The sequence below is a fragment of the Ahaetulla prasina genome, chromosome 2 (assembly GCF_028640845.1).
Source record: "Ahaetulla prasina isolate Xishuangbanna chromosome 2, ASM2864084v1, whole genome shotgun sequence".
Classification (NCBI taxonomy): Eukaryota; Metazoa; Chordata; class Lepidosauria; order Squamata; family Colubridae; genus Ahaetulla; species Ahaetulla prasina.
This window is the reverse complement of record NC_080540.1, coordinates 186,792,192-186,813,490: the sequence shown is the minus strand read 5'-3', so window position 1 is coordinate 186,813,490 and position 21,299 is coordinate 186,792,192. Positions and strand designations below refer to the sequence as shown.

At 40.4% G+C, this 21,299-nt stretch overlaps 1 protein-coding gene across 7 annotated transcripts in view; it reads left to right on the top strand.

The window, feature by feature from the left end:
- The window catches only part of PHC1 (polyhomeotic homolog 1), a 274,243-nt gene that overhangs the window by 25,503 nt on the left and 227,441 nt on the right, over positions 1-21,299 (top strand). For 2 of the 7 annotated variants that reach the window (XM_058166764.1, XM_058166771.1), the window contains exon 1: positions 6,957-7,047. The exons of 2 other annotated variants lie outside the window; for them this stretch is intronic. In XM_058166764.1, coding sequence (XP_058022747.1) covers positions 6,964-7,047 — 84 coding nt within the window. In that variant the 5' untranslated portion in view covers positions 6,957-6,963. Of the gene's footprint in view, positions 1-831; positions 4,287-6,956; positions 7,048-21,299 lie in introns of those variants that run through there. 3 more of the 7 variants (XM_058166766.1, XR_009153197.1, XM_058166769.1) reach the window with 3 other exon arrangements.

Sequence of the window (21,299 nt, the reverse complement as noted above, 5' to 3'; positions counted from 1 at the left end):
CGAGAGAGAGCCCAACTTCTCGGATGATGAAAGGGCACCTCCCAACACCCCGACCTTTACGGGCCTTTTTCCACAATGCCTCTTCAAATCCTTGCTCTACCACTGCGGGATTCCATGACACCGAATCCCCTCAAACTTCAGCGCAAGTAAGTAGCCACGGGTTGTTCTCAGAACCAGTGGTGGAATAGGTCTACATCCCGGCACCTAAACTCTTCACTGACGTTGTTCAGAAGCAATGGGCCACCCCGGCTTCACTCCCCACCCCAACCGGAGCAGACTGTCACAATTACAACCTGGCTCCTGCTTTCTCCAACCTTCTGCAGGTACCCTCTGTTGACCCCCCAATTCTGGCCTTATCATCCCCTTCACCTTACATTTCCGGGGACTTCTCTGAAGGTCTTAGACTGGAGGATAAAAAATTTGAACTACCCTTTAAAAAGACCCACCAGGCCTCCGCCTGGGCAATTCAAGCTGCTACTGCGGCATCTTTCTTTAACCGCTCCTCACTATTATGGCTACAGCAGATTCAGGCCAGATTATCTCCTTCAGAGGTTCAATTACATCAAGACCTCAATAAAATTATAGCCGCAGCCCAGTTTTCGGCTGATGCCACACTTAATGCCTCCAAGTATGCCTCTTGGGCCTTAGCCTCTTCTATTACATCAAGGTGGTTTTTGTGGCTACGGCAATGGCCAGCTGATTTACGAGCCAAATGGCGATTGGCGGCTGCCCCATATAGTGGAACCAAGCTATTTGGGGACTCCTTAGACCCACTACTAGTAGAGGACAAAGAAAAGCGGAAGGTTCTGCCTTCTGTCACCAGGAGGGCGGACTGCAGACAGCCATCTCGATTTACGGCTCGGGAAGGCCCTTCCTAACAGCAATATTACCCCCAGGGTCAGTCCCCCCAAACTGATTGTCAGTCCTTTTGGGACAAACCTAAACCATTCAGCAACCAATGTCAGCCATTTCGTGGAACAACCGACACTTCTGACGTCAAAAATGACTCGTCTCAGACCCCTCTCATAGGAGGCCACTTGAGCCTCTTCCTGGACTGGTGGGCACTAATCACGACGGACCATTGGGTCCTTCACACCCTCGAATTCGGACTTTCTCTGGAGTTCCTCTCCAGCCCCCTAACCACTTCATACCATGCCCTGTCTACAATAATCCCACCAAACAAAGTCTCATGGAGCGGGCGATCCAGCACCTCCTTGAGATCAAAGCAGTAGAGAATGTTCCTCCAGAGCAATGGAGACAGGGGTTCTACTCCATCCTGTTCGTGGTGCCGAAGCGTTCGGGGGGGCTGGAGGGTGATCCTAGATCTAAAAGCCCTCAACACCCACCTGGTCTACAGGAGGTTCAAGATGAGTTCTCTCAGATCAATCTTGGAGAGAATCCGCCCAGGAGAATTCCTAGCCTCCATAGACTTTTTAGAGGCCTATCTCCACATCCCTATTTCAGTTCCTCACAGGAGATACCTCTGCTTCAGTTATGTGGGTCGCCATCTGCAATACTGTGCCCTTCCATTCAGACTGGCATCGGTCCTGCACAGCTTCACCAAAATTCTAGCTGCCCTCGTAGCCCACTTCCGATTGGTCCCGATAAGATTGCAAGCCTACCTGGACGACATCTTAGTCCAGGCCCCCTCTCTGATGAAGGCTCAGCAAGACTTACACCTGACCTTGCAAGCCTTCCAAAATCACAGGTTCTTAGTCAACCACCCAAAGAGCCATCTTATTCCTGTAACCAGGATCACTCACCTCAGTGCCATTATCGACACTGAACTGGGTCAAGTGTTTGTCTCCCAAGAAAGGAGGGACAACATCAGGCTTCTCATCCAACAAGTAGTTGGGGACCCATGGCTAACCCTGGCAACCTTAACAATGTTGCTGGGCAAGATGACATCCTGCATACACATAGTTCCTTGGGCCCGCCTCCATTCAAGAGGGCTCCAATGGTTCCTCTTACCCTATCAGTGAGCCAAAGCTTCGACAACTCACACCAAGGTCAGGCTTCCTCTGTCTGTTCGGAGATCCCTCCACTGATGGGAGTCCCCCTCCCTAGACAAGGGCTGCGTCTTCACGGACGTTCACCGAGTCACGGTCACCACCGATGCCAGCCTTTATGGCTGGGGGGCATACCTCAACTCCCTTGTAGTTCAGGGCCGCTGGTCTCCGATAGAGGCCAGCAACAACATCAACTGGCTGGAGTTGAAGGTGATTCATCTGGCCCTACAACAGTTTCAACAGACAGTACGGGGCCATCACGTCCTGATACTTACGGACAACACTTCGGCGAAAGTCATGAGACCCATGTCAACTGCCAAGGTGGGACACGACCCAAGTGCCTAATGCAGGAAGCCCTCTGCCTAGGGAGATGGGCGGAAGTGAATGTCTTCTCCCTCAGGGCAGACCACATCGCAGGCTCAGAGAACGCACAGGTGGACTTCTTGAGCAGGAACACGGTGGATGCTGCAAAGTGGCGGCTTCACCCTGACATTTTCAATGACGTCTGCAGCCGCTTTGGACTGCCGCAAGTGGATCTCTTCACCTCTCTACAGAACAAGCAGCTCCCTTGCTTCTTCTAGAGGTATCCCATTCCAGGTGCAGAAGCAACAGATGCTCTCCAGAGTGATTGGCCTCCTGGCCTGCTATATCTGTTTCCTCCCCTTCCCTTTATTCAGGGAGTGGTTCGCAAAGTCATAGCAGAAAGTGCAGAACTCATTCTGATCGCACCTCATTGGCCACGGAGGCCATGATTTGCAGACCTGATAGTTCTCTCTGTCTCACCGCCTTGGAGGATTCCTCCAGAGAGGATCGTTCTCAGCCAGGGGTCATTTGTCATCCGGAGCCCCAATGGCTCCAGTTGACCATCTAGCATTTGAAGGGGTCCTCTTGAGAAATAAGAACTACTCTGAGCGGGTCATTCAGACCATGCAGGCGGACAGGAAACAGTCTACCATCCGACTGTCTGGCATTACTTGGAAGGTATTTACATCTTGGTGTATGGCGCGCGATACTAACCCTGTCTCAGCTTCAGTCCCACAGGTTTTGGAATTCCTGCAGGATGGACTGGACAAAGGGCTAGCCTACAACAACATCAGGCGGCACGTGGCAGCCCTTTCCACCGTCTTAGCTACTTCAGACAGGGAGTCCCTGGCACTACATCCTGACATCTGCAGGTTCCTGCAAGGCACACGTAAGCTTAAATCTTCTACAATTCACCGTTACCCTACTTGGGATTTACCCAAGGTTCTAAAGGCGCTCACCGAGCCTCCCTTTGAACCTTTACAAGACATGAGCCTCAGATATCTCGCCCTTAAGGTGGTTTTCGTGGTGGCCATTGCATCAGCCCAGCGCATTTCTGAAATTGCAGCTCTATCAGTCAGACACGACCTCTGCATAATTCATCCAGACAAGGTCATCCTACGGTTAGATCTGTCATTTGTGCCCAAGGTTAACTCCTACTTCCACAGAGCACAGGAGGTTATCCTACCCAACTTCTGAGGCCTTCCCATGCCTTGGAACGGAAGTGACATACGTTGGATGTCCGGCGAGCCCTTAAGATATATATCGCTCGCATCGCATCCACCAGTTAGTCTGAGGCCCTATTCGTGTCTTTCCAGTCAACCATGTTGGGCACTAAGGTGTCTCCTCACATGATTGGCCACTGGATCAGGGCATGCATTGCACGTGCCTATGACCTTCACACACTACCTGTTCCTAAGCGCATTACTGCGCATTCAACTCATAGCACAGCAACCACCGCTGCATGGGTCACGCAAGCCTCCCTTGAGGACGTATGTAGGGCAGCTATCTGGACCACTCCTTGGCTGTTTATTAAACACTATAAATTGGATGTATATGCTTCTGCGGAGGCATCCTTCGGCAGGAGGGCATTACAACAGGTACATTTGGCCTCGGGCGCTCTGGGACCATCGACTTCCCACCCGTAGGACTGCCAAGCTTTGGTATGTCCCATCTCTTGCACACTCTGCAACTCATTTGGAGAACGGTCTTACCATGAATGCCGTTTCTTGGGTAGAACTGCAGAGTGTTCCAGACCCCACCCTATTTGGACGGTCCGGAGCAACACTTGGTTTCCTACTAATGTTATGGCTGAGATTCTCTTTCAGTCTGACTTCGTTGAAAAACTGGAGTCGATGGAGGCATATGGAGGCGTGACCATAAAAAGTTACATCTCAATCTCCAGGCAGATCCATTGTAACAACCCATCTCATCTCTGGCACACTCTGCAGCTGTACCCGAGAAACAGTGTTCATGGTAAGACCAACACCCGATTTCCTTCAGCCTGGGAAGGAGGTTTGCCATAGTTGGTGATATTTTTAAGAGTTTTCCACATGTTTGCTGGTTCATTTGTTGAGAACTGATTCTTTAGCTTTTCAGAGCTTTTCAGAGTAGCCTCTTTTTGCTTCTCTAATCTCCCTTGTTAATACATTTCTGGCCTGACTGTACAGCATTTTATCACCTTTTCTGTAGGCTTCCTCTTTGGAACGACGTAGCTGCTTAAGTTTAGCTGTGAGCCAAGGTTTGTTGTTACTGTATATTCGCAAGTTCCATGTTGGTACACATAGGTCTTCACAGAAGCTGACATATGATGTTACAGTATCTGTGAGTTCATCCAGGTCTGCAGAGGTATCTTCAAAAATATTCCAATCAGTGCAGTCAAAGCAGGCCTACAGCTTTAATTTTGATTCCTCTGTCCAGATCTTCACTGATTTAATTGTTGGTTTTGTAGTTTTAAGTCTTTGCCTGTAAGCAGGTACAAGGTGAATCATGCAATGATCAGTGTCCTACAGCTGCTTGTGGTAAAGACCGATAAGCATCTTTTAGTGTTGTGTAGCAATGGTCTAAAGTATTCTTGCCTGTAGTGGGACAATTGACATGCTGAAAGTATTTTGGTAGCTCTTTCCTTAAGTTTGCCTTGTTTAGATCTCCCAAAATAGTGGCCAATGAATCGGGGTATTTGGCTTCCATAATTTGGTCAGCTAGAGTTCGTAATGCCTTGTTTACACAGGCTTGTGGTGGGACATAAGCAGCAACTAGAAGAAATGAGGAAAATTCGCGAGGCGAATAATATGGTTTGTAGTTGATAATTAATGTCTCTAGGTTTTCATCACAGAATTTATATATTATAGTTATATTCTGAGACCAGCTGTTGATATATAAGCATATGCCTCCTCCCTTCTTTTTACCAGATGTTTCTGCAACTCTGTCTGATCATTGAATCTGAAACCCTGGGATATGCAGGCTGCTATCTTCAATTGATTCATTTAACCAGGTTTCAGAGAAGCATAGGGTTGCTGAATTGTAAAAGTCAGAATTGTCTCTGTTTAAAAGGAGTATTTCATTCATCTTATTAGCAAGTGAACATACGTTGGTTAGGAAAATTGAAGGCAGAGGAGTTTTATTTCTCCTATTCCTTAACCTGTTTAAAATTCCCACCCTTTTATCTCTGCTTCTTCGCTTTCTCGGTTTGGTGTTTTGGTAGTCCATGGCTCCGGGGAAATTGCTTCTTTTTGTGTTAGAATCTCGTCCGCGTTTGTAAAGACCCGGTGTGTGTGTGTGTGAGATCACAGAAAGCTGCTCTTAAAGAAACATTGCTTAATTTTTAGCAGATGCTATCGTGAGTAAGAAATCCGTAGTGAGTCGCGGAGAATAATTAAAAATAAAGAAATCATTAGAGAGCATTTCACCGAGGCAGCCTTCGGCAGCGCCATCTTGGAAAGTCTTCCTCCTGAAAAGTCTTATAAATGGCCAGTAGTTTCTGATATGCTAAAGCCTCTGTAGTTCACTCAAAAGTACTTCTGGAGAACCAGCATACAATGCTTCAGTCATGGATAGTGATAAGCCAGCACCAACAGAACCTCTGCAGCCTTCTGCTCATTCTTGGCCCAAAGTTTTTTATGCAAAACATTGTGATAAGCCAGCAGCTTCTAATGTGAACTGCAGAGTTTGCATTGCACTTCCTCCAGTCCTGCTACCATAAATAGCACCTCCTACACATATCCCACATTCACCCAGAAGCCACTGCCACCTCTTCAGCCTTGTCTGGTGATGGAGAGCACTTCATCCCGCCATCCCATCTTGCTTCTTTATCCCTGGCTGAGAGCTCCCTTGTAGATTAAGTTCCGCCAACCTGACACACTTTCTACGTGCATCCCAGAGCTAGACCCTCACCCACCTTCTGGATCCCAGGCAACAGGAGGAAGAAGACGATGGTAAAGGACAGATGGGGAGTGGTGGGGCAGTAGCAGGGATACATGATGGAATGCAGAGTGGCCAAAAGGCAGAGATGTGGGGGAAATAGTTGGGATGGAATTGAAAAGTCCCTGCAGTCGTAAACGTGAGTAGACTGCCAAGTGCTTGAATTGGATAATGTGACACTTAAGTGGCCAGAATGTCAAGGACTGGGTGTAACTACCATTTGGGTAGCACCAGTGTAATTTTGAATGGTCATTAATCTGGGATTATATATAATGTAGAAACGATAATCATTAAAACTGTCAAACCTTTCATAATTTGCTATTACAAGAAATACAATGGTTAGCAATCTTTAATATTAATCTTATCGCTGTGATAGGTGAGCAATACGTAACTTTACTTTGCATAGGACATAGAAGAGAGTAAGGATGTATTTTCTCTGCATGAAGAAGTGGGGCTTTTATTTATGTAGACAAAATGATTGTTCCCTGCATTTCCTGTATGGAGAATATTTTCCATGCAGGATTAAAACAGAGAAACGTGCCTACTGTTCCTGTCCTATTGTTTTTCTTTTCTTCTTCCTATATATATATATATATGCTTATACCTTCTAATGTTTACTCATATATATGTTTATATATTATATAACCTTTTTGTACGATGCTTATATATATTGTTGTGACAAAATAAAAACATGAAATAAAAAAATAAATGAAATTGCTTCCCAAGGAGCTTGATGCCCTGTGATGCAGAAACTGGGACTCTAATTCAGCAACATTTAGAAGTCCATGGGATAGCAGAGAAAGTTGTTTCATCCCAGGTAATTGCCTCAGATTGAAGTGTTTTATAAAGTATTTTGAGACCTTTGGTGCACAAGGAGGTCAATTTTTGGAAGGACTTCCAGTTTGGCGTTGTGGCGAGACACTCAAGGAAAGCGGGTCTTTCCAAGAATCCTGGCCAATTCTTCTTCGCTAGGAGGCCCTAAGGGGCTAAAGTCATTTTGGAGGGGTGACAAAGAAAGGAGGGACTCCTTGCTGATCACAGGAGAGCGGCGTCTCTCCCACTGGATCTGAGACACCCTCCCGACTAACGAAGAAGAGAGACTGCCATTATGGCCAGACCGAAGCTGGGGCAACTGAAAAAGAAGCACTAATAAACTATTCATAAACAAAGCATTGGAAGTGGGTGAGACTATTTTCAACCCCAGTACCTGGATGAATCTGTCTATCTAGACCCGTTCCAGTCCGGCTTCCGACCCGGGTACAGCACGGAGACAGCTTTGGTCGCATTGGTGGATGACCTCTGGAGGGCCCGGGATAGGGGTTATTCCTCTGCCCTGGTTCTCCTAGATCTCTCAGCGGCTTTTGATACCATCGACCATGGTATCCTGCTGCGACGGTTGGAGGGACTGGGAGTGGGAGGCACCGTGTTTCGGTGGTTCTCATCCTATCTCTCCGACCAATCGCAGACGGTGTTGGCAGGGGGGCAGAGATCGACCTCGAGGCGCCTCCTTTGTGGGGTGCCAGAGGGGTCGGTTCTCTCGCCTCTCCTGTTCAACATCTACATGAAGCTGCTGGGTGAGGTCATCAGTGGTTTTGGGGTGAGTTACCAACTGTACGCGGATGACACCCAGCTGTACATTTCCACCCCTGACCACCCCAATGAAGCTGTCGAAGTGCTGTCTCGGTGTTTGGAAGCCCTACGGGTCTGGATGGGGAGAAACAGGCTCAAACTCAACCCCTCCAAGACTGAGTGGCTGTGGATGCCGGCATCCCGGTACAGTCAGCTGCAACCGCAGCTGACTGTTGGGGGCGAGTCATTGGCCCCGATGGAGAGGGTGCGCAATCTGGGTGTTCTCCTGGATGGATGGTTGTCTTTTGAAGAACACTTGGCGACCGTCTCCAGGAGAACTTTTTACCAGGTTCGCCTGGTCCGCCAGTTGCGCCCCTTTCTAGACCGGGATGCCTTATGCACGGTCACTCACGCCCTCGTCACTTTGCGCCTGGACTACTGCAATGCTCTCTACATGGGGCTCCCCTTGAGGTGCACCCGGAGACTACAGTTGGTTCAGAATGCGGCCGCGCGGGTGATAGAGGGAGCAACTCGTGGCTCCCATATAACACCTATCCGCAGGCTGCACTGGCTACCTGTGGTTTTCCGAGTGCACTTCAAGGTGTTGGTTACCACCTTTAAAGCGCTCCATGGCATAGGACCGGGATATCTTCGGGACCACCTTCTGTTACCACATGCCTCCCACTGGCCGGTACGCTCCCATAGAGAGGGTCTTCTCAGGGTGCCGTCAGCCAAACAATGTAGGCTGGCGACCCCCAGGGGGAGAGCCTTCTCTGTGGGCGCACCTACCCTCTGGAACGAGCTTCCCCCAGGACTTCGACAACTTCCTGACCTCCGGACCTTTCGCCGCGAGCTGAAGACATATCTATTCTTTCGAGCAGGACTGGCTTAAATAGGGTTTTTAGATATGGATTCTATTGGGGTTTATTTTTTATATTTTGTATGGTATTTTAAATTTAGGCTATTTTGAATAAGTTTTTTAAAATGTGTTTTATTGTAATATATTGTATTATTTTATTTGCCTGTTCACCGCCCTGAGTCCTTCGGGAGAAGGGCGGTATAAAAATTAAATTATTAAATTATTATTAAACTTCTACATTAGAGACCTTTCTCCAAATAAAACATTTTTTTTTGAAAGAAAGATTTTCCACAGCATAGAAAAAGTGGCGAGTTAATACGTGAAGATCGATTACAGACCCAAAAGAGAAATGAAACTTTAATGGGAGACTATTAAGTTTTAAAATACAGAAAGACCGTTTTGGAATATTGTGGAAAGTGAATTAAATTTTTAGATAATATCTTTTGACTGCTATAAAGAAAAGGGAACTTTTGGGATTATTTGACAATCAGCTGTTTTGCTTCAATGCTGGAAGTTAGACCTGGGGTGACACCTACTGGTGAAAAAAGATTTTATACTATTACAAAGTTGGAAAAGTCCTTGAAAGGAAGCCAGGACTTATAAGAAAAAAGGAAATAAAGTGAAGAAAGGTAAACAACACCTGGAAGACAGTTTTCTTGTTGTTTGGGAATAGGCAATGTTTTCTTTTTGAAACCTGCTGAACTTGGTGGATTATGAATACTGCTGGCTTTGAGAAACAGCTTGGAGACTGAGTGAACTGGTCTTTTCCTTTTTACTTCTGACTTACAAATACCTTGGATCAGTGGAATAGCTTGGAACTGTTTAGAGACTATTATAAATTCTGACAAATGACAAGGACATAATTCCTGATCTTAAAAAATCTTTCTCAACGTCCCCAGTAGACTGACTCTGTGGATTACAAATATAATTGGCCTAGTGATTGAGGGAATTGTGGGAGTGCACAAGAGGGAACTGTGGGAGTGTTTAAAGGCAACAAGGTACTATCAATTAAGGTACTATGAGATCATAAGATTATAAAGGAAAAATGGCAAGTGCTCCAAATTTAAATGAAATTGAGAAAAAAGCATCATTCACATCAACATTAGCAACCTCTAGGCTACTAAAGCAAAGATCAATAGATACAATGTCACAACAGGGAAAAACAAATACATTTCAAAAAGAAATACAATTGATGCTTCAATCTATCCAGGAAGTTATGACAAAGAATAACAAGACAAAAAGGACTTTTGGGAGATAAAGAAATAGATGCACAATATGGTTGTGTGATTAGCAAATGACAATGAAAGATGGATAAAGAACCCAGAAAATAAAAGAGAAATCAGAAGGAGCAGAGGAAAAACTAGAGGAGATATAAATCAACAATTGACATAAGCAGATAAAGATTTGGAAATGATAGTAAAAATTCCTGAAATGGAGAAGGTAGCCCACTTTTTAAGATATCAAAATATAAAAGAGGACAGAGAGGAAGTGATGGAATTGCTAGCGGGTGCCATAGAAATTGGAAGGCATAAGGTAAAATGTTTAGACTAAATATGAGTGATGCAAGAAGACATAAAGTCCCATGGGAAGAGCATGTGAGATTCATTAAAAAGTCAACAAGTTGAAACACTAAAAAGGGCAAGAGATGATGGATAGGTACAGTAAACTTTTTAATATGGTGGAGGCGTGGCCAGCGTCACGACGAAACGGACGTGAACCCTGGGAGCTCCGGGGTGAGCGCCGAAAATCCCCTTGATATCGGGGTCCGGACCGGACCGGACCATAGCTGCCCTGCAGGGGCAGTGAAGAAAGAGGGAGCCGCTGGAGCGAACAGGGAAGTTGCAAAATTCCCTGCAGCTCCGGCTTTTTTCCTTCGACCCAGCGAGGAGGACCACAGCCATCACCAGCTGCCTAAAGTCAGGACGGCCACAAAGAACAGGCAGGAGGATAAAGAGGAAACATTGAACAAGATAAGGAAACTGGGTGAGTTAATACCAGCTCATGAAGAGGCACATTGGGAGATATTGACAACAAGCTTTTAAGAAAAAATGTTGAAACAGCGGCTAAATTAAATGGGATATGAAACTGGAAGGAAATAATTAAAGTGATGCCCAAGACCTGACAAATTTGGCTTGGATAAACAGTGGAATATAAGACTTTTAATTAATTAAAATTTGAAGAATTTTGAATGTTTTATTGGCTAATCAAAGATCACATATAGGAGAAAAAAGAAAGGAACTAAAGAAGGATCTAAAATTGGATTTTAATTGAACATCTCCTATTTCCTCTATTTTCTACATATTTGAACAAGCAAAGGATTAAATTTAAACTATTTATTTCAAATGGGACAAATTGGATAAAAAGGGAAACAAATTGAAACAAAAGAGGTATGGCTCTGTATTAAAGAAACAAAATGGATACTTTATTAATTGTGAATTGCAACTGTAAACTAAAGAGTGACATCTAAAGGCAGAAGTGGAAATATAAGATTGGAAAATCTCTGCGACCATGGAAAAGTTTCAAGGGAGGATTCTATCAACCAGCTGCTTGACCTTTAACACTCATAACATTCAAGAACAAAGCCGAGAACAACTGGCAATAAGAAAAATAGATAAATAACATCTAAACGAAGAACAAAAGAAATAACTACAGAACTGAAATATTAATAATGATTTAAGAAAAGATAATGAGCTGCTTGCAGCAATGACAGGGAATAATATAAAAAAGGAAAAATCTGTGTTACAATATACAGCTAAAGTTTGTATAAAGATTATTAGAGAATTATAAGGAGGGAATAGAGGGAAAGGAGTTTCAAGAAATTTAATGAGCTAAGAAAATATGAAATTTTTTAAGCATATGCAGTTAAGATGAAGTGATTTGAGATAAAACTTTTAATAGAATATATAAATATTGTTGTGACTCTGATTCCCGAGCCTGGCTTCCTGGAGGAAGATGACTCTGAGAGTGAGGGGGAGGAGCCAACAAGGCCTCCCTGTCTAGGTCCCTCCATTCTGGCAACGTCTCAGGTGCCAGCTGAAGGCCAGGAGGGAGGTGTGTCGGAGCCCCCACCAACAGAGGGTGAAGAGGATCAATCCTGGATTGATCCCAGACAGCATCGGAGAGAGAGGCGTGCGCAGCAAAGGAAGAGGTGTGGCAGGCCCAGAGAGTGCTGAGTCACTGAACCACACCCCACAGGGGATCAAAGCAGGTGGAGTTGCTCTGTAGCCCCTGTGACGGACAAAAACTGCATTGTGTGAGCTTCAGACAGTTTTTGGATTTAAGGCTTGGATTTTCGTGAGTAACTCTTGACCATTCTTTAGACTCCTGGTTGCCCCGGCAATGAACTGCAAACACACTGTCTCCTGATAAGAAACTTGGTAGGCACTTGGAGAGTAGCTGCCAGAACTTTCCTCTGCCAAAGGAAACCAGGCCAACTTGTAAATAAATTGCTGGTAGACGTCCTTTGGCACGTGTGTTTTCTTAGGTGAGGTGGGGGGACAAAACAAATACAAGCATGAAAGCATTTGAGATACGAGAAATATTTGCTCCTTTTTATCTTCTCTTTTATTAAGAATAAGACAATGTTGAAATTGATAGAATAAGAAGAGTGGCAATTAAGTTACAGATATAAATAGAATTTATTTGAATATGAAAATATGATGATTTATAGCAAGGTATTTTAAAGATTAAGGCTGAAATAATAAGTAATGGGAGATTTTTATGAAATTGAAAGGCGAGAACTAAATGTAGGAGAGAGCTTTTAGAGTTTATTTTGTTTTATATGTTACTTTCTCTTTTTTGGTATGAAATAAATAAGTGATGGGAGATTTTTTTTTTTAAATTAAAAGGTGAGAATTGAAGTAGGAAAGATTTTTATAGATACTACCTTGTTTCTTTTAGTTTTTGTTATTGCTTTGTTTTTGATTAAATTAGGGATAGTTACTTTTTTGGTTTTGTGGAATGTAAGAATTAAGAAATAAATTTGTGGTGGGGAATTTATGGTTTTTTTAATGTAGAAGGGAGGGATAAAAAGAATTTCCTTAAGTTTTTTGTCTCGAGCAGAAATTTGAGCCTTCAGAAATTCTTTCAACTCCTCTTGTAGTTTGTGTATTTGAACTAGCGAGGCAGCTCCCTTAGAATCAGCAGGCTGTATTTGTTTAGAAGCCATCTTACTTTAACTTTATAAATTGCAACAAAGTCAAATCTTATCAAGCAACTTATTTGAAATGGGTAAATCAGTTCTATAAACCTTTGGCTTTTCTCTTTAAGATTTCTTCACTTAAATATAAAATCCATCAAATTTAAGCAAAGTTAACAAGGCACTAACGATGTTAACAAAGACTTCCTTAAGTTTCGTTTTCACGCCTCATTAACCAAATCCGCCATTTTCCTTCTTCTCAAATACCTTTCGAAGATCGAGATAAGGTCTAAGGCATACATCCACCCTGCCTCTTGCCTCCGCTCTGTCTGCTTAAAGTAATTAGAATATCTTCATCTTGATAGCAGAGATGATCTCGAGTGCTTTGTTCTGCAAAAATGCAGAAGCTTCCCGGATCTGAAGCATTTGCCAGGTTTAAACAGGGAGCTCTCACCCTTCGAGCCCCAGGAGTTATTCCTGGAGCTCTTGGGGAGCTCTACCCTCACCCGGCTGCTCACCTTTCCCTCTTCTCCCGAGGGAAAGGTTTTCAAGCCGCCAGACAGCTGATTTGTGCTGTCTGAGTGGCTTTAACAGATTCACGGGGGCAGCGGTCCAAAAGGACCGCCTCCAATGCGCGCGAGACAAAAAACTTAAGGAAATTGAGGAGAAATTATTGGAAATTTAAAATTCTGCTACAGTTGAGAATGAAGATTTACAAGAAGAAGTGAGGTCAGCCTTTATGACTATGATTGAATTTATAAAAAAGCTGGATGGAAAAGTGCATGAGATTGGTCAAATTAACTTGAATTTAAAAAGTCAAATAGAGCAGCTTCGGAACAAGGTGGATAAAGCAGATGAAGAACGGGTTTTATTACAATATAAAACAATGGAATCTGTATGAGGGTGAGAGGTTTAAAAGAAAATAAGCAAGAGAAACTAAAAAAGATATTTGCAGAAGCCTTTTCACAGGTGATTGGACTGACATCAGTGGATCTTGAAAATCAAATTGAGAAAATTTACCGTGTTAATTCATGGGTGGCAAGGCAGAGACAGCTGCCAAGGGATATAGTGATTTATTTTACTTTATTTTATTTTAGATTAGGAGTGAAATCTCGCAAGCCTCCTATAAAAGTAAAATTCAAATATTGGGTCAAGAGGTTTTGGTGTTGAAAGAAATTCCTTCCAAAATATTGAGGGACAGAAAAGAATATACTTTTTTGGTAAAGGAGCTTAGAAACTGCCAGGTATGGTATAGATGGAATGTGCCAGCCGGACTAACAGTAAATTATATGGGAGGGAAGTATTGTCTTAATGCAGTTACCAAAGCAAGAGGTTTTTATGTTGAGGTATTAAAAGACTGGAAGTTTACCAGATTTAGAAGTTAAGGTGGGAGGAGAAGTGGAAATGGTTAAAAAAAGGGGGAAGGAAGTAAAGCAAACACAATTTGAAATTGGGGCGGTAACTTTGGGAGAAGAAATACAGAAAATAGCAGGGGAGGAGCAAAGGATGGTAATCTTTAAAAAAGAACAAGGAGTAAAGAAGCAACATTGTCAGATGAAAAGTGTTTCCTTTTATGGGAAAGGGTAAATTGTAAGTAAAAATTTCTGAACATAAAAGAAATAGAAAGGATAATGTGCATTTGTTTGAGTCTGTAAGTCAAATGTGGGTGTATTATATTTATGCTGTTATTATTATATATGGTGGATTTATCTATTTTGGATAAAAATTGAAAGTAAGGAAGGATAATTTAAATTCCTTTTTTATATAAAATGTTTTATAGATGGTATTTGGAAATTAAGTTGGGGTGTATTTGTTTTAATTTGCAAGTAAAATGAGGAAGATATATTTTATTGACATTATTTTATTAATGGTGGATTTAGTTACTTTGGATAAAAATCGATGTTGGGTTTAAAGTGTTGGTGGGGAAATTAAAATAAAAATTAAAACAGAAAGGGAGTTGCTGAAGGTTAAAATGGTTATAAAATATTTGTAATTTATTGTGATGATGCTAGTGTAATATTGGAAGATGGATTATATGTTTGTTATCAAAGACTAGAGGTTAAAAATATTGAACTTTGGAAACTTCAATGTACAGACTGAAAACCCACAAGAAAATATACCAAAATGAGGAAGATGGACTGACTATATTTAGAACAATTATTGGATGAAGAAACATCAAATATTTTACGAACGAACATTTCCTTCTTTTTTGTTTTTCTTTATGGAGAAGGAGAGTTGAGGTTTTAGGGAGGGATGGGAATTTATGGATAATTAGGGTATTCTAGCTTATGATTGCCATTGTATACCTTGTATTCTGCTCTGGGAAGTCTGGGGTGGGTGGGAGGAGGGGCTTGATGGTGGGTGGGGGTGGGGTGGGGGATGTAAGGGGGAAAATTTTATTGTAAAACTTTTTCAATAAAAAGGGCAAGAATGTGGGGAGTAGACTAGATTTAAGTGTTAATTTCAGGACAAGGGGTGAAAACAGATTTTATAAATAGAAATGTGCAAATAATAAAAAACATTTTTTATTGAAAAAGTTTTACAAAGAACAAATTTTTAAACCATTGTTCCCCCTCACTTCCCCCCTCCCTCCTCCTTCCCCCCCCCCAATCCCTCCCGAGACTTCCCAGAACAAAATGCAGGGTGTAACATTTATCAATCATAAGCTAAAATACCACAAAAATCTAACTCATATCCACTCTCTTCCAATACCCCCTTAACTCCCCTTTCCCATTTAAACATATACATTAATATATGCCATTCATAACATTATTCATAAACTATTTGGTACTTTTTAGTCCGATACTTGTTTTGAATGTAATCAATCCACCTTCTCCACTCCAATACATATTTTTCTTGTGAATGTTCTTTCAAATACGCATAAATTTTTGCCATTTCTGCTAAATTCGATACTGTAAGTGTCCATTCTTCAATCGTAGGTAAATCTTCTCTCTTCCAGTATTGTGCAACCAAAAGTCTCGCTGCTGTTATTAAATTTAGAATCAACTTAGTCTCTATGACTGTACAGTCCGTAATTATACCCAATAAAAACAACGGTGGAGTAAATTTTATCTTCTTCTTCAAAATAAAATGCTTTGATTTTTTTACAAGTCCACCATATATGAAAATAAGTAGCATCCTCACATTCACATCGCCAACATTTAGCTTGCATATTCGGATACATACATGCCAATTTTTTAGGGTCTAAATGCCATCTATAAAACATTTTATAACAATTCTCTTAAACTTTGTGCTTGTGTAAATTTAACATTTCTAACCCATATTCTTCCCATGTTTCCATCATTATAGGTTGTTGAATATTTTGTGCCCATTTTATCATGCAAACCTTAACTAATTCTGTTTCAGAGTCTATTTCTATCAATACATTATACAACCTCTTAATATGCATTAAACCTTGACCTCTAATTTGTTTTACAAAATTTTCCTCATTTTGCATAATACCAATTTTCTCATCTAATCTCCATCTAGCTTGCAACTGTCCATACTGGAACCAAGTATAATTCATACCTTCATCTCTCAATTTGTTTAAAGATTTTAGTTGTAGCTTACCCTTTTCTACAAAAAGAAGTTCTTTATAGGTAACCACCTCTTGTTTTTGTTCTATATTTATATTTACTATCGTATGTCTAGGAATTACTCATATTAGTATTTTATAATCTATCTTGTATTGATATTTCTTCCACACCCTTAACAAAGCATTTTTAAGAATATGACTTTTAAAAACCTTATCCGCTTTCTTGTCATAAAATAAATAAGCATGCCATCCATACAACAAATCATAACCTTCAATATTCAAAGTTCTTTTCTCTGTTGAATTAAACCAGTCACTGATCAATAAGAGAACAACTGCATCATAGTACAATTTCAAATTCGGCATTTTTAGACCCCCTCTTTCACGTGTATCTTGCATTATCTTTAATTTTATTCTCGGTTTTTAACCCATCCAAATAAAATTATTAATCCCTTTTTGCCATTCCTGCAAATTTGCATCCTTCTTAAGTACTGGTATAATTTGAAACAAAAATAAAAACCTAGGCAGAACATTCATTTTTATTACTGCTATTCTTCCCAGTAAGATAATTTTAAGTTCTTCCAATGTTCCATTTCCTTCTGTACTTTCTGCCACAATACTTCAAAATTATTTTTATATAATTTCACATTTGATGTTGTAATATATACTCCTAGATATTTAATCTTATTAACTATTTCATATCCAGTTACTCTTTGCAATTCATCTTTTTGTTTAATATTCATATTTTTAGTTATTATATTAGTCTTCTGTTCATTCACTTTAAATCCAGATACCTTACCATATTGATCTAAATATTGATATAAAGTGCTAGTACCACTTTATAATGCCTTGGTAAGGCCACACTTGGAATATTGCATCCAGTTTTGGTCGCCACGATGTAAAAAAGATGTTGAGACTCTAGAAAGAGTGCAGAGAAGAGCAACAAAGATGATTAGGGGACTGGAGGATAAAACATATGAAGAACGGTTGCAGGAACTGGGTATGTCTAGTTTAACAAAAAGAAGGACTAGGGGAGACATGATAGCAGTGTTCCAATATCTCAGGGGCTGCCACAGAGAAGTGGGAGTTGGGCTGTTCTCCAGAGCACCTGAGGGTAGAACAAGAAGCAATGGGTGGAAACTGATCAAGGAAAGAAGCAACTTAGAACTAAGGAGAAATTTCCTGACAGTTAGAACAATTAATCAGTGGAACGACTTGCCTGCAGAAGTTGTGAATGCTCCAACACTGGAAATTTTTAAGAAAATGTTGGATAACCATCTGACTGAGATGGTGTAGGGTTTCCTGCCTGGGCAGGGGGTTGGACTAGAAGGCCTCCAAGGTCCCTTCCAACTCTGATGTTATGTTATGTTATGTTATGTTATGATCAATTATCTCTTTCAAATATATAGCAGAATGAATAGGTTGAGATAAAGTAACAACCAAGTCATCTGAAAATGGTCTTAATCGATAGTCTTGATGTTTAATTTTTATTCCCTTTATTTGACTTGCACCACGTAATCTATTCAATAAAATTTCTAAAGTTAAAATAAACAATAATGGAGACAAAGGACATCCCTGTCTTGTCCCTTTCTCAATTCTAAAAGACTCTGTTAAACTATTATTAATTATTATTTGTGCTGTCTGCTTCTGATATATTGCTTTAATTGCTTGTATAAAATAGTCTCCAAATTGCATTTTTTCTATTAATTTAAATAAAAACTGCCAGTGCAATCTATCAAAAGCCTTCTCAGCATCCAGAAAGAAGAGCGCTGCTGAGACTTGGCTGTTTCTTTCCAAATATTCCAATAAATTTACAATATATCTCATATTATATCTCATTTGTCTACCCATAATAAATCCTGATTGATCAATATGAATTATTTGACACATAACTGGCATTAATCTATTTGCTAATATTTTAGCAAAAATCTTATAATCAGTATTCAATAATGATATTGGCCTATAATTTTCCGGTTTATTACAATCTTGCTCCTCCTTCGGTATTAATGAGATAAAAGCCATCCTCCATGAGGGAGGCACCTCCCCTCCTAATTGTATGCTATTAAATAGCTCCTTCAATGGTTCTACCATTTCATTTTGCAAATTCTTATAGTAAACGGCCGTTAGATCATCTGTTCCTGGCGCTTTCCCAATTTTAAGCTGTCTAATTGCCAAAATTATTTCCTCTGAGGTGATAAATTGATTCAGTTCTTCCCTTTGCTCTACTGTAAGCTCACATATACCTTGCTCTTGTAAGTATCTTTCTATATCTATATCTTTAATCAAATCTCCAGCATATAATTTTGTATAAAATTCTAAAAAGGCTTTTTTAATCAAATTTTGTTGAAATACTTCTTTACCTCTATATTCTATCTTACCAATCATACGTGATTTCTGCTTCTTCCTTATTAAATTAAGCTAACCACCTTCCAGGCTTATTAGCATTATTAAATGTATTATGCTTAACATATTGTAAATTAGTTGCCACTTGATCTGCCATCATCATATTAAACTGTCCTTTTAAGATATTTATTAATTCTTTTGTTTTCTTGTCTTCTGGATTCTTTATAAGTAACTGTTCCTTTTTCCTAATTTCCTCCTCTAACTCCAATCTTTTTTTTTTTGCAACCTATTTCTGTATTTATTATTCATTTAGATAAGTACACCTCTCATAAAGGCCTTGCTTGCGTCCCAAACTATCTCAATAGATGTGCCTTTTTGCATATTCATAATAAAAAAATTCTTTCATTGGTTTTTTACACTCTTCTACATTTTGTTCATATTTAAACAAATTTTCATTCAATCTCCACGATTTTCCCATTCAAATTCAATCCAAACCGGACTATGATCAGACAAAATTCTTGCACATATCTTGGTTCTCTTCACCCTAGAGAACAAATCATTGGAAATTAGTATAAAGTCAATCCTAGAAAAGGATTAATGTCTATCAGAGAAAAAAGTAAAATCCTTCTCTTCCGTATTACATTCACGCCAAACATCTCTTAATTCCAAGTCTTCCATCATATCAAAAAAAGCCTTTGGCAATTTTGCACGACTTGAAATATTCTGTAAACCATTTTTATCTTTCCAGGTATCCATCACTCCATTCAATCACCCATTAATATATATGATTTGTAATCCCATTGTACTATTTTATTATGTAAAAATTTTTAAAAAATTTCTTGTTGATTAGGAGCATAAACTCCAATTAAAAGTGTCTTTTCCCCTTCCAATAACAGTTCAATTGCAATATATCTTCCTTGTTTATCTGTCTCGATTAACTTCACTATTAAGTCCTTCTTTACATAAACAACAATACCATTCTTTTTCTCTAAAACCGAAGCAACGAAACGTGTACCCAACCTTGAGTTAATCAAATATTTTTGGTCCAAAGATCTAATATGTGTTTCTTGTAAACAAACTATATCATTTTTAAATTGTTTCAAATAATGAAATATCTTTCTTCTTTTCTGTGGTGAATTTAAACCATGAACATTCCAGGATAAAAAACTAGTTGCCATTTTTGGCCGTCGGAAGCTGGAACACCCAATGTAGCTCCGCTTTTTCTTTGGGTCTTGCTCCTCCCACAGCTTCTGTTTTAGTAGCCTCTGCCACTTGGTTTGTTGGAGCTTAACTTCCTGTTCCTTACGTTTAGTAGATGCTCTCGTCATCCTTTGTTCTTTTACTCCTTCTTTTAGCACTCCCCCCCTACTTTAGATATATCCAACACTTGTAAAGAATCTTCCTCCATAACTATAACTGCAACTTGGTCTTGTGCCTGCTTCATTGCTTCCCTTTTTCTTATTTCTTCAACATCCCTTCTTCTGGATTCTGGTGACGATGGGCTTCCAGCTTTCAATACATTAACATAAAAGTCTCTTGCTTTCCAAACTGTATTAAGACGATGTGGTTTTCCTGCATAATACACAATTATCCCCACTGGGATATCCCATCTATATTCAGTCTGCCTTTTTTTGAGCTCCTCCACCAGAAATGCATATTCTTTTCTGCTTCTCAGCATTTTAGGGGGAATTTCTTTCAAAATTAAAATTTCTTGTCCAGCTGCCTGAATTCCCCCCCCCCCTTATAAGATGCTTGCAGGATTGCATTTCTCATTCTTCGAGTTGTAAAATAAATAACCACATCTCTTGGGAGCTGCTTTTGTCTGGCAATCCAAGAATTCACACGGTAAATTTTGTCAATATGATATGCCACTTCATCTGGTTGCACTCCTATTATCTCTGCAAATGCTTCAGAAAAAATTTCTTTCAAATCTTCCTTCTTATTCTCCTGTAGACCTCTAATTCTTAAAGCAAATTCCATAGCCCTATATTGGACCAATACAATTTCATCATCTGTTTTTTCCACTTTAGCCTGAACCTCTTCCATCTTATTTTCCAGCTTTAAGTTCGATTGCTTTATTTCCTCAACATTTTCTTCTAACAAATTCAAATTGATTGCCAAGCTTTGAGCTGCTAGCATGAGACTGTTTCTAATCTCTTTGTTCCTTTCTTGACTTTCTAACATCTGTTCTGTCATCTGTTTCAATTTCTCTTCAATAAGAGAAGTTTGCAATTTATAGAGTCCTTTACAAAATCTTTCAGGTTTTCCTGTAGTGCTTCTAAATTTAATGCTTTTGTATCAGCAGTATGAGCTGGAGAAACTCCCTCACTCCTAGAGGTTGATAATTTTGTTTGTTTGGCTGCCATCTTTTAAACTTTTGTTTCACTTTAATCCAAATTAACAAGAGATCTTTTTGTATTTTCAGGGAATACAGTCTTAAAGTCTCTTCCTTTTATCGTTTTGTACTTTTATTTAATGGCTTCTAACAGCCTCTGGCAGCACTATACCCAGAACAATAGCAATTTCTCACTTTCGCTTTCCACTTGTAAAGTCATTAGGTTAATGGCGCCTTTATCAGTCTTGCCTTCAAGTTGCAACAAAACCACAGGGAGTTAAGAAAATTGTTAC